The following is a 12500-nucleotide window of genomic DNA, read 5'->3' as shown; positions in this document are numbered from 1 at the left end:
ACAGGACTGTTCTACATAGAGAATAGGGTCGTCAACAGGACTGTTCTACATAGAGAATAGGGTCGTCAACAGGACTGTTCTACATAGAGAATAGGGTCGTCAACAGGACTGTTCTATATAGAGAATAGGGTCGTCAACAGGACTGTTCTACATAGAGAATAGGGTCGTCAACAGGACTGTTCTACATAGAGAATAGGGTCGTCAACAGGACTGTTCTACATAGAGAATAGGGTCGTCAACAGGACTGTTCTACATAGAGAATAGGGTCGTCAACAGGACTGTTCTACATAGAGAATAGGGTCGTCAACAGGACTGTTCTACATAGAGAATAGAGAGAATAGGGTCGTCAACAGGACTGTTCTACATAGAGAATAGGGTCGTCAACAGGACTGTTCTACATAGAGAATAGGGTCGTCAACAGGACTGTTCTACATAGAGAATAGGGTCGTCAACAGGACTGTTCTACATAGAGAATAGGGTCATCAACAGGACTGTTCTACATAGAGAATAGGGTCGTCAACAGGACTGTTCTACATAGAGAATAGGTTTGCATTGCAGATACAGACTTGAACGTTTCTGCTTGTCTGAGCACTGTCTCACAGCGACTAGAGAGGCTCCCTGGAAAGCATCACTTCTCTCTCCAGAGACTCATTTTGGTCCCAAATTGAAACCCTCTTCCCCTTCCTCTCCCTACACCTCCTCCCTCTCCCTCCTCCACCTCCCTACACCTCCTTCATCCCCCTCCTCCTCCACCTCCCCCTCCCCTTCCTCCTCCTTCCTCCTCCTCCTCCTCTCCCACCACCTCCTCCCTCCCCCTCCCTCCTCTTCCTCCCCTCCCTCCACCTCCTCCTCTTCCCTCCCCCCCCTCCCTCCTCTCCCTCCCCTCCACCACCTCCTTCCTCTTCCTCCCCTCCCTCCACATCCTCCTCTTCCCTCCCCTCCCTCCTCTCCCTCCTCCTCTCCCTCCTCCTCTCCCTCCCCCCCCTCCCTCCTCCTCCCTCCTCCTCCCTCATCTCCCTCCTCTCCCCCCCACCTCCTCCCTCCCCCTCCTCCCTCCTCTTCCTCCCCCTCCACCACCTTCTCCCTCCTCCTCCTCCCTCCCCTTATTCTATATCGTGTCTGTACTTCAATTAGTCAGACACAAGAGTAATGATGCTCTGGGAGAAATGTAATTCTGTTAAAGAGTTATTATAATGGCAAATTAAATATAGATTGACACAACATAATTAAATTACAACATATGGGGCTCGTTCCTGAAGATGAGTTTAGATTAAAGGCTGTCTAACAGAAAGTGGGACAACATCTACGGCTAGCTGCTATTTAGCATTTCATATTACCGTAACACTATACTGTATCTTTGTAATCATTTAGTTTCAGTTCAGGATAACTAACAGACTGTCATTTAGTTTCAGCTCGGGATAACTAACAGACTGTCATTTAGTTTCAGTTCAGGATAACTAACAGACTGTCATTTAGTTTCAGTTCAGGATAACTAACAGACTGTCATTTAGTTTCAGCTCAGGATAACTAACAGACTGTCATTTAGTTTCAGTTCAGGATAACTAACAGACTGTCATTTAGTTTCAGTTCAGGATAACTAACAGACTGTCATTTAGTTTCAGTTCAGGATAACTAACAGACTGTCATTTAGTTTCAGTTCGGGATAACTAACAGACTGTCATTTAGTTTCAGTTCAGGATAACTAACAGACTGTCATTTAGTTTCAGCTCAGGATAACTAACAGACAGTCATTTAGTTTCAGTTCAGGATAACTAACAGACAGTCATTTAGTTTCAGTTCAGGATAACTAACAGACTGTCATTTAGTTTCAGTTCAGGATAACTAACGGACAGTCATTTAGTTTCAGTTTAGGATAACTAACAGACTGTCATTTAGTTTCAGTTCAGGATAACTAACAGACTGTCATTTAGTTTCAGTTCAGGATAACTAACAGACTGTCATTTAGCTGTTGTACTTTTCAGTCATTTTGTTTGTCATTTCGGATCAGTTAGGAGATGGTGCTGGACCAGGTATCAGTAGTACTTACTGGTGCAGTTAGGAAACGGTGCTGGACCAGGTATCAGTAGTACTTACTGGTGCAGTTAGGAGACGGTGCTGGACCAGGTATCAGTAGTACTTACTGGTGCAGTTAGGAGACGGTGCTGGACCAGGTATCAGTAGTACTTACTGGTGCAGTTAGGAGACGGTGCTGGACCAGGTATCAGTAGTACTTACTGGTGCAGTTAGGAGATGGTGCTGGACCAGGTATCAGTAGTACTTACTGGTGCAGTTAGGAGATGGTGCTGGACCAGGTATCAGTAGTACTTACTGGTGCAGTTAGGAAACGGTGCTGGACCAGGTATCAGTAGTACTTACTGGTGCAGTTAGGAGACGGTGCTGGACCAGGTATCAGTAGTACTTACTGGTGCAGTTAGGAGACGGTGCTGGACCAGGTATCAGTAGTACTTACTGGTGCAGTTAGGAAACGGTGCTGGACCAGGTATCAGTAGTACTTACTGGTGCAGTTAGGAGATGGTGCTGGACCAGGTATCAGTAGTACTTACTGGTGCAGTTAGGAGATGGTGCTGGACCAGGTATCAGTAGTACTTACTGGTGCAGTTAGGAGACAGTGCTGGACCAGGTATCAGTAGTACTTACTGGTGCAGTTAGGAGACGGTGCTGGACCAGGTATCAGTAGTACTTACTGGTGCAGTTAGGAGACGATGCTGGACCAGGTAACAGTAGTACTTACTGGTGCAGTTAGAAGCGGTGCCAGACCAGGTGCCGTTGGCCAGACAGTGTCTGGTGGGCGTGCCTGAGAGGAGGTATCCATCCATACAGGAGTAGACTACAGAGTGGGTGAAGGTCGTACCGTCGACCCGGAAAATACGGCCGTGAGCAGGTGTCCCCGGGTTACCACAGTGCACCGCTGGAGTGGAGGAGAGACAGAGAGGGAGGGAGGGAGGGAGGGAGGGAGGGAGGGAGGGAGGGAGGGAGGGAGGGAGGGAGGGAGGGAGGGAGGGAGGGAGGGAGGGAGGGAGAGAGAGAGGGAGGAAGGGAGAGAGGGAGAGAGAGAGAAACAGAGAGCGAGAGAGAACGAGAGACAGAGAGCAAGAGAGAACGAGAGACAGAGAGAGAGAACGAGAGACAAAGAGAGAACGAGAGACAGAGAAAGAGAGAGAACGAGAGAGAGAGAGAGAGAACGAGAGACAGAGCGAGAGAACGAGAGACAAAGAGAGAAAGAGAGACAGAGAGCGAGAGAGAACGAGAGACAGAGAGAGAGAACGAGAGACAAAGAGAGAACGAGAGAGAGAGAGAGAGAGAGAGAGAGAGAGAGAGAGAGAGAGAGAGAGAGAGAGAGAGAGAGAGAGGCAGAGAGAAAGAGCGAGAGAAGAGAGAGAGAGAGAGAGAGAGAGAGAGAGAGAGAGAGAGAGAGAGAGAGAGAGAGAGAGAGAGAGAGAGAGAGAGAGAGAGAGAGAGAGAGAGAGAGAGAGAGAGAGAGAGAGAGAGAGAGAGAGAGAGAGAGAGAGAGAGAGAAAGAGCGAGAACGAGAGAGAGAGAAAGAGCGAGAACGAGAGAGAGAAAGAGAAAGAGACAGAATTAAGGGGGGTTAAAACACTACTTGCTAAACACTGATCTAATGTCTTTCTAGAACATAAAATGTGACTCATCCAATCCAGATGATAATGAATGTCATGTTTGGTAGCAGGAAACTAAGAGAGGATTCTGTTCTGTTTCCCGGTGTGTCTCTCCACCCAGCACTTCGTTATATTTCATTACCAAAATGATTTCCCTTCTCAAATGACTTAATTGTCTGTAAAATTGTTAAATGATTTCCGATGCAGGCAGCTATAGGCTGTAGGGTGAAGCTGGTAGGCAGGAAGGAAGGAGAGGTGTCCCCAACTCAATCACTTCCTGACACGACGAGGCCACTGAAAGAGGTTGAATGTGCTCTGAATGTGTTGGCTGTTATACAGTTATTATTATTATTATTATTATTATTATTATTATTATTATTATTATTATTATTATTGTTTTGCACCCCATTATTTTTATTTCTACTTTGCACATTTTCCACTGCAAATCGACCATTCCAGTGTTTTACTTGCTATATTGTATTTACTTTGCCACCATGGCCTTTTTTGCCTTTACCTCCCTTCTCACCTAATTTGCTCACATTGTATATAGACTTGTTTATACTGTATTATTGACTGTATGTTTGTTTTACTCCATGTGTAACTCTGTGTCGTTGTATCTGTCGAACTGCTTTGCTTTATCTTGGCCAGGTCACAATTGTAAATGAGAACTTGTTCTCAACTTGCCTACCTGGTTAAATAAAGGTGTTCTCAACTAGCCTACCTGGTTAAATAAAGGTGTTCTCAACTAGCCTACCTGGTTAAATAAAGGTGTTCTCAACTAGCCTACCTGGTTAAATAAAGGTGTTCTCAACTGGCCTACCTGGTTAAATAAAGGTGTTCTCAACTAGCCTACCTGGTTAAATAAAGGTGTTCTCAACTAGCCTACCTGGTTAAATAAAGGTGTTCTCAACTGGCCTACCTGGTTAAATAAAGGTGTTCTCAACTGGCCTACCTGGTTAAATAAAGGTGTTCCCAACTAGCCTACCTGGTTAAATAAAGGTGTTCCCAACTAGCCTACCTGGTTAAATAAAGGTGTTCCCAACTAGCCTACCTGGTTAAATAAAGGTGTTCTCAACTAGTCTACCTGGATAAATAAAGGTGTTCCCAACTAGCCTACCTGGTTAAATAAAGGTGTTCCCAACTAGCCTACCTGGTTAAATAAAGGTGTTCCCAACTAGCCTACCTGGTTAAATAAAGGTGTTCCCAACTAGCCTACCTGGTTAAATAAAGGTGTTCCCAACTAGCCTACCTGGTTAAATAAAGGTGTTCTCAACTAGCCTACCTGGTTAAATAAAGGTGTTCTCAACTAGCCTACCTGGTTAAATAAAGGTGTTCCCAACTAGCCTACCTGGTTAAATAAAGGTGTTCTCAACTAGCCTACCTGGTTAAATAAAGCTGTTCCCAACTAGCCTACCTGGTTAAATAAAGGTGTTCCCAACTAGCCTACCTGGTTAAATAAAGGTGTTCCCAACTAGCCTACCTGGTTAAATAAAGGTGTTCTCAACTAGCCTACCTGGTTAAATAAAGGTGTTCCCAACTAGCCTACCTGGTTAAATAAAGGTGTTCTCAACTAGCCTACCTGGTTAAATAAAGCTGTTCCCAACTAGCCTACCTGGTTAAATAAAGGTGTTCCCAACTAGCCTACCTGGTTAAATAAAGGTGTTCTCAACTGGCCTACCTGGTTAAATAAAGGTGTTCTCAACTGGCCTACCTGGTTAAATAAAGGTGTTCTCAACTAGCCTACCTGGTTAAATAAAGGTGTTCTCAACTGGCCTACCTGGTTAAATAAAGGTGTTCCCAACTAGCCTACCTGGTTAAATAAAGGTGTTCTCAACTGGCCTACCTGGTTAAATAAAGGTGTTCTCAACTGGCCTACCTGGTTAAATAAAGGTGTTCCCAACTAGCCTACCTGGTTAAATAAAGGTGTTCTCAACTAGCCTACCTGGTTAAATAAAGGTGTTCTCAACTAGCCTACCTGGTTAAATAAAGGTGTTCCCAACTAGCCTACCTGGTTAAATAAAGGTGTTCTCAACTAGCCTACCTGGTTAAATAAAGGTGTTCCCAACTAGCCTACCTGGTTAAATAAAGGTGTTCCCAACTGGCCTACCTGGTTAAATAAAGGTGTTCCCAACTCCTACCTGGTTAAATAAAGGTGTTCCCAACTAGCCTACCTGGTTAAATAAAGGTGTTCTCAACTGGCCTACCTGGTTAAATAAAGGTGTTCTCAACTGGCCTACCTGGTTAAATAAAGGTGTTCTCAACTAGCCTACCTGGTTAAATAAAGGTGTTCTCAACTAGCCTACCTGGTTAAATAAAGGTGTTCTCAACTGGCCTACCTGGTTAAATAAAGGTGTTCTCAACTGGCCTACCTGGTTAAATAAAGGTGTTCTCAACTGGCCTACCTGGTTAAATAAAGGTGTTCTCAACTGGCCTACCTGGTTAAATAAAGGTGGTGTTCTCAACTGGCCTACCTGGTTAAATAAAGGTGTTCTCAACTGGCCTACCTGGCTAAATAAAGGTGAAATAAATGAATTAATTAATTAATTCAGCCCTTTCAGTGCCTTGGATCCTGGTCGAAATGAAGTTCCCTATTTTGGGGGAAGTGTTTCATTCTTGAAAAGGACAATATGTCCGATCTGTGGTAAATATCCCCCGTTGTTTTAGTAGATTACAAAGCACCGGGACGACAGGCTCACGTTGCTGTGGGTTAAACAGCAGTCAAGCTCTTAGCTCAAAAAGCTGAAGCAGAAACAGACACAGTTCAGTCATGGAGAGGATCGAGTCTGTCAGGAATAGAGGATAAAACTAACCGTCTATAAATCATTTCAGCTTACAGGACACGTCAAGGCAAGAGAGGCTGAGCGGGGAGTTCCTGTCGTATTTAAAAATTAAAAATAAAGGACTTTTTATGTCTCAACTGCCGCCCTATTCTACCTTTGACACAATGAAGTTCAAAGGTCATTAAATAGACAACAAGGTTTAATTTGAGACAGAGCCGTGGTCGCTGTGTCTGTCAAGATGAGAGAGTTTATAACTGTCTGGGAGAAAGAGAAGTCTGTCAAGATGAGAGAGTTTATAACTGTCTGGGAGAAAGAGAAGTCTGTCAAGCTGAGAGAGTTTATAACTGTCTGGGAGAAAGAGAAGTCTGTCAAGCTGAGAGAGTTTATAACTGTCTGGGAGAAAGAGAAGTCTGTCAAGCTGAGAGTTTATAACTGTCTGGGAGAAAGAGAAGTCTGTCAAGCTGAGAGAGTTTATAACTGTCTGGGAGAAAGAGAAGTCTGTCAAGCTGAGAGAGTTTATAACTGTCTGGGAGAAAGAGAAGTCTGTCAAGCTGAGAGAGTTTATAACTGTCTGGGAGAAAGAGAAGTCTGTCAAGCTGAGAGAGTTTATAACTGTCTGGAAGAAAGAGAAGTCTGTCAAGCTGAGAGAGTTTATAACTGGGAGAAAGAGAAGTCTGTCAAGCTGAGAGAGTTTATAACTGTCTGGAAAGAGAAAGGGAGAAAGAGAAGTCTGTCAAGCTGAGAGAGTTTATAACTGTCTGGGAGAAAGAGAAGTCTGTCAAGCTGAGAGAGTTTATAACTGTCTGGGAGAAAGAGAAGTCTGTCAAGCTGAGAGAGTTTATAACTGTCTGGGAGAAAGAGAAGTCTGTCAAGCTGAGAGAGTTTATAACTGTCTGGGAGAAAGAGAAGTCTGTCAAGCTGAGAGAGTTTATAACTGTCTGGGAGAAAGAGAAGTCTGTCAAGCTGAGAGAGTTTATAACTGTCTGGGAGAAAGAGAAGTCTGTCAAGCTGAGAGAGTTTATAACTGTCTGGGAGAAAGAGAAGTCTGTCAAGCTGAGAGAGTTTATAACTGTCTGGGAGAAAGAGAAGTCTGTCAAGCTGAGAGAGTTTATAACTGTCTGGGAGAAAGAGAAGTCTGTCAAGCTGAGAGAGTTTATAACTGTCTGGGAGAAAGAGATGTCTGTCAAGCTGAGAGAGTTTATAACTGTCTGGGAGAAAGAGAAGTCTGTCAAGCTGAGAGAGTTTATAACTGTCTGGGAGAAAGAGAAGTCTGTCAAGCTGAGAGAGTTTATAACTGTCTGGGAGAAAGAGAAGTCTGTCAAGCTGAGAGAGTTTATAACTGTCTGGGAGAAAGAGAAGTCTGTCAAGCTGAGAGAGTTTATAACTGTCTGGGAGAAGTCTGTCAAGCTGAGAAGTTTATAACTGTCTGGGAGAAAGAGAAGTCTGTCAAGCTGAGAGTTTATAACTGTCTGGGAGAAAGAGAAGTCTGTCAAGCTGAGAAGTTTATAACTGTCTGAGAAAGAGAAGTCTGTCAAGCTGAGAGAGTTTATAACTGTCTGGGAGAAAGAGAAGTCTGTCAAGCTGAGAGAGTTTATAACTGTCTGGGAGAAAGAGAAGTCTGTCAAGCTGAGAGAGTTTATAACTGTCTGGGAGAAAGAGAAGTCTGTCAAGCTGAGAGAGTTTATAACTGTCTGGGAGAAAGAGAAGTCTGTCAAGCTGAGAGAGTTTATAACTGTCTGGGAGAAAGAGAAGTCTGTCAAGCTGAGAGAGTTTATAACTGTCTGGGAGAAAGAGAAGTCTGTCAAGCTGAGAGAGTTTATAACTGTCTGGGAGAAAGAGAAGTCTGTCAAGCTGAGAGAGTTTATAACTGTCTGGGAGAAAGAGAAGTCTGTCAAGCTGAGAGAGTTTATAACTGTCTGGGAGAAAGAGAAGTCTGTCAAGCTGAGAGAGTTTATAACTGTCTGGGAGAAAGAGAAGTCTGTCAAGCTGAGAGAGTTTATAACTGTCTGGGAGAAAGAGAAGTCTGTCAAGCTGAGAGAGTTTATAACTGTCTGGGAGAAAGAGAAGTCTGTCAAGCTGAGAGAGTTTATAACTGTCTGGGAGAAAGAGATGTCTGTCAAGCTGAGAGTTTATAACTGTCTGGGAGAAAGAGAAGTCTGTCAAGCTGAGAGAGTTTATAACTGTCTGGGAGAAAGAGAAGTCTGTCAAGCTGAGAGAGTTTATAACTGTCTGGGAGAAAGAGAAGTCTGTCAAGCTGAGAGAGTTTATAACTGTCTGGGAGAAAGAGAAGTCTGTCAAGCTGAGAGAGTTTATAACTGTCTGGGAGAAAGAGAAGTCTGTCAAGCTGAGAGTTTATAACTGTCTGGGAGAAAGAGAAGTCTGTCAAGCTGAGAGAGTTTATAACTGTCTGGGAGAAAGAGAAGTCTGTCAAGCTGAGAGAGTTTATAACTGTCTGGGAGAAAGAGAAGTCTGTCAAGCTGAGAGAGTTTATAACTGTCTGGGAGAAAGAGAAGTCTGTCAAGCTGAGAGAGTTTATAACTGTCTGGGAGAAAGAGAAGTCTGTCAAGCTGAGAGAGTTTATAACTGTCTGGGAGAAAGAGAAGTCTGTCAAGCTGAGAGAGTTTATAACTGTCTGGGAGAAAGAGAAGTCTGTCAAGCTGAAGAGAGTTTATAACTGTCTGGGAGAAAGAGAAGTCTGTCAAGCTGAGAGAGTTTATAACTGTCTGGGAGAAAGAGAAGTCTGTCAAGCTGAGAGAGTTTATAACTGTCTGAGAAAGAGAAGTCTGTCAAGCTGAGAGAGTTTATAACTGTCTGGGAGAAAGAGAAGTCTGTCAAGCTGAGAGAGTTTATAACTGTCTGGGAGAAAGAGAAGTCTGTCAAGCTGAGAGAGTTTATAACTGTCTGGGAGAAAGAGAAGTCTGTCAAGCTGAGAGAGTTTATAACTGTCTGGGAGAAAGAGAAGTCTGTCAAGCTGAGAGAGTTTATAACTGTCTGGGAGAAAGAGAAGTCTGTCAAGCTGAGAGAGTTTATAACTGTCTGGGAGAAAGAGAAGTCTGTCAAGCTGAGAGTTTATAACTGTCTGGGAGAAAGAGAAGTCTGTCAAGCTGAGAGAGTTTATAACTGTCTGGGAGAAAGAGAAGTCTGTCAAGCTGAGAGAGTTTATAACTGTCTGGGAGAAAGAGAAGTCTGTCAAGCTGAGAGAGTTTATAACTGTCTGGGAGAAAGAGAAGTCTGTCAAGCTGAGAGAGTTTATAACTGTCTGGGAGAAAGAGAAGTCTGTCAAGCTGAGAGAGTTTATAACTGTCTGGGAGAAAGAGAAGTCTGTCAAGCTGAGAGAGTTTATAACTGTCTGGGAGAAAGAGAAGTCTGTCAAGCTGAGAGAGTTTATAACTGTCTGGGAGAAAGAGAAGTCTGTCAAGCTGAGAGAGTTTATAACTGTCTGGGAGAAAGAGAAGTCTGTCAAGCTGAGAGAGTTTATAACTGTCTGGGAGAAAGAGAAGTCTGTCAAGCTGAGAGTTTATAACTGTCTGGGAGAAAGAGAAGTCTGTCAAGCTGAGAGAGTTTATAACTGTCTGGGAGAAAGAGAAGTCTGTCAAGCTGAGAGAGTTTATAACTGTCTGGGAGAAAGAGATGTCTGTCAAGCTGAGAGAGTTTATAACTGTCTGGGAGAAAGAGAAGTCTGTCAAGCTGAGAGAGTTTATAACTGTCTGGGAGAAAGAGAAGTCTGTCAAGCTGAGAGAGTTTATAACTGTCTGGGAGAAAGAGAAGTCTGTCAAGCTGAGAGAGTTTATAACTGTCTGGGAAAAGAGAAGTCTGTCAAGCTGAGAGAGTTTATAACTGTCTGGGAGAAAGAGATGTCTGTCAAGCTGAGAGAGTTTATAACTGTCTGGGAGAAAGAGAAGTCTGGGAGAGAGTTTAAACTGAGAAAGAGAAGTCTGTCACGCTGAGAGAGTTTATAACTGTCTGGGAGAAAGAGAAGTCTGTCAAGCTGAGAGAGTTTATAACTGTCTGGGAGAAAGAGAAGTCTGTCAAGCTGAGAGAGTTTATAACTGTCTGGGAGAAAGAGAAGTCTGTCAAGCTGAGAGAGTTTATAACTGTCTGGGAGAAAGAGAAGTCTGTCAAGCTGAGAGAGTTTATAACTGTCTGGGAGAAAGAGAGAGTTTATAACTGTCTGGGAGAAAGAGAAGTCTGTCAAGCTGAGAGAGTTTATAACTGTCTGGGAGAAAGAGATGTCTGTCAAGCTGAGAGAGTTTATAACTGTCTGGGAGAAAGAGAAGTCTGTCAAGCTGAGAGAGTTTATAACTGTCTGGGAGAAAGAGAAGTCTGTCAAGCTGAGAGAGTTTATAACTGTCTGGGAGAAAGAGAAGTCTGTCAAGCTGAGAGAGTTTATAACTGTCTGGGAGAAAGAGAAGTCTGTCAAGCTGAGAGAGTTTATAACTGTCTGGGAGAAAGAGAAGTCTGTCAAGCTGAGAGAGTTTATAACTGTCTGGGAGAAAGAGAAGTCTGTCAAGATGAGAGAGTTTATAACTGTCTGGGAGAAAGAGAAGTCTGTCAAGCTGAGAGAGTTTATAACTGTCTGGGAGAAAGAGAAGTCTGTCAAGCTGAGAGAGTTTATAACTGTCTGGGAGAAAGAGAAGTCTGTCAAGCTGAGAGAGTTTATAACTTATAAGCTGAGAGGGTTTATAACTGTCTGGGAGAAAGAGAAGTCTGTCAAGCTGAGAGAGTTTATAACTGTCTGGGAGAAAGAGAAGTCTGTCAAGCTGAGAGAGTTTATAACTGTCTGGGAGAAAGAGAAGTCTGTCAAGCTGAGAGAGTTTATAACTGTCTGGGAGAAAGAGAAGTCTGTCAAGCTGAGAGAGTTTGTAACTATAACTGTCTGGGAGAAAGAGAAGTCTGTCAAGCTGAGAGAGTTTATAACTGTCTGGGAGAAAGAGAAGTCTGTCAAGCTGAGAGAGTTTATAACTGTCTGGGAGAAAGAGAAGTCTGTCAAGCTGAGAGAGTTTATAACTGTCTGGGAGAAAGAGAAGAAAGAGAAGTCTGTCAAGCTGAGAGAGTTTATAACTGTCTGGGAGAAAGAGAAGTCTGTCAAGAGATTCTCTGCCATTTCCGGTCGAACCTTGTTTATGCCCTGTGGCAGAGAATCGGCCTGTGATTCAATATTTAAAATGTCATTAATCACATCAGAAGTAGAAGTTGCCTTCAGGCTGAAAAATAAAGGATTCTGGAAGAGAAGAAAAATTGGCTGGTTGGCTTTGAGCACTGACTTTTTCTAAGGACAATGTGCTAGCGAAATATACTAATTTACAGCTAATTGCATTTTCATTGTTTGTGTGCTCCTGTGTGCTCCTGTGTGTGCTCCTGTGTGTGCTCCTGTTGTGCTCCTGTGTCCTGTGTGTGCTCCTGTTGTGTTTACGTGCTCCTGTGTGTGGTCCTGTGTGTGCTCCTGTGTGTGCTCCTGTGTGTGCTCCTGTGTGCTCCTGTGTGTGCCCCTGTTGTGTGTGTGCGTGTGTGCTCCTGTTGTGTTTACGTGTCCTGTGTGTGCTCCTGTTGTGTGTGTGCTCCTGTGTGTGCTCTGTGTGTGCTCCTGTGTGTGCTCCTGTGTGTGCTCCTGTGTGTGCCCTGTGTGCTCCTGCGTGTGCCCTGTTGTGCTCCTGCGTGTGCCCCCTGTTGTGTGCTCCTGTGTGCTCCTGTGCTCCTGCGTGTGCTCCTGTGTGTGTTGTGTGTGTGCTCCTGTGTGCTCCTGCGTGTGCCCTGTTGTGTGTGTGCCCTGTGCTCCTGCCCCTGTGTGCTGCCTGCGTGCCCTGTGTGCTCCTGCGTGTGTGCGTGTGCTCCTGCGTGTGCTCCTGTGTGCTCCTGTGTGTGTCCTGTGTGCTCCTGCGTGTGCTCCTGCGTGTGCTCCTGCGTCCTGTGTGCTCTTCGTGTGCCCCTGCGTGTGCTCCTGTGTGTGCTCCTGTGTGTGCTGTGTGCCTGTTGTGTGTGTGCTCCTGTGTGTGCTCCTGCGTGTGCTGTGTGCCCTGCGTGTGCTCCTGCGTGTGCTCCTGTGTGTGCTCCTGCGTGTGCTCCTGCGTGTGCTCCTGCGTCC

The 12500-nt window shown here is 44.4% G+C and overlaps 1 protein-coding gene across 1 annotated transcript in view; it reads right to left on the bottom strand.

The window, feature by feature from the left end:
* The window catches only part of LOC127924426 (CUB and sushi domain-containing protein 3-like), a gene marked incomplete at its 5' end in the record, with an annotated part of 100439 nt that overhangs the window by 76841 nt on the left and 11098 nt on the right, over positions 1-12500 (bottom strand). The window contains one exon of the mRNA XM_052509162.1: positions 2753-2929. Within this exon, the coding sequence (XP_052365122.1) occupies positions 2753-2929 (177 nt within the window). The remainder of the gene's footprint in view (positions 1-2752; positions 2930-12500) is intronic.

The sequence above is a fragment of the Oncorhynchus keta genome, unplaced genomic scaffold (assembly GCF_023373465.1).
Source record: "Oncorhynchus keta strain PuntledgeMale-10-30-2019 unplaced genomic scaffold, Oket_V2 Un_contig_4014_pilon_pilon, whole genome shotgun sequence".
NCBI lineage: Eukaryota > Metazoa > Chordata > Actinopteri > Salmoniformes > Salmonidae > Oncorhynchus > Oncorhynchus keta.
This window is presented reverse-complemented; position numbering and strand designations above follow the sequence as displayed.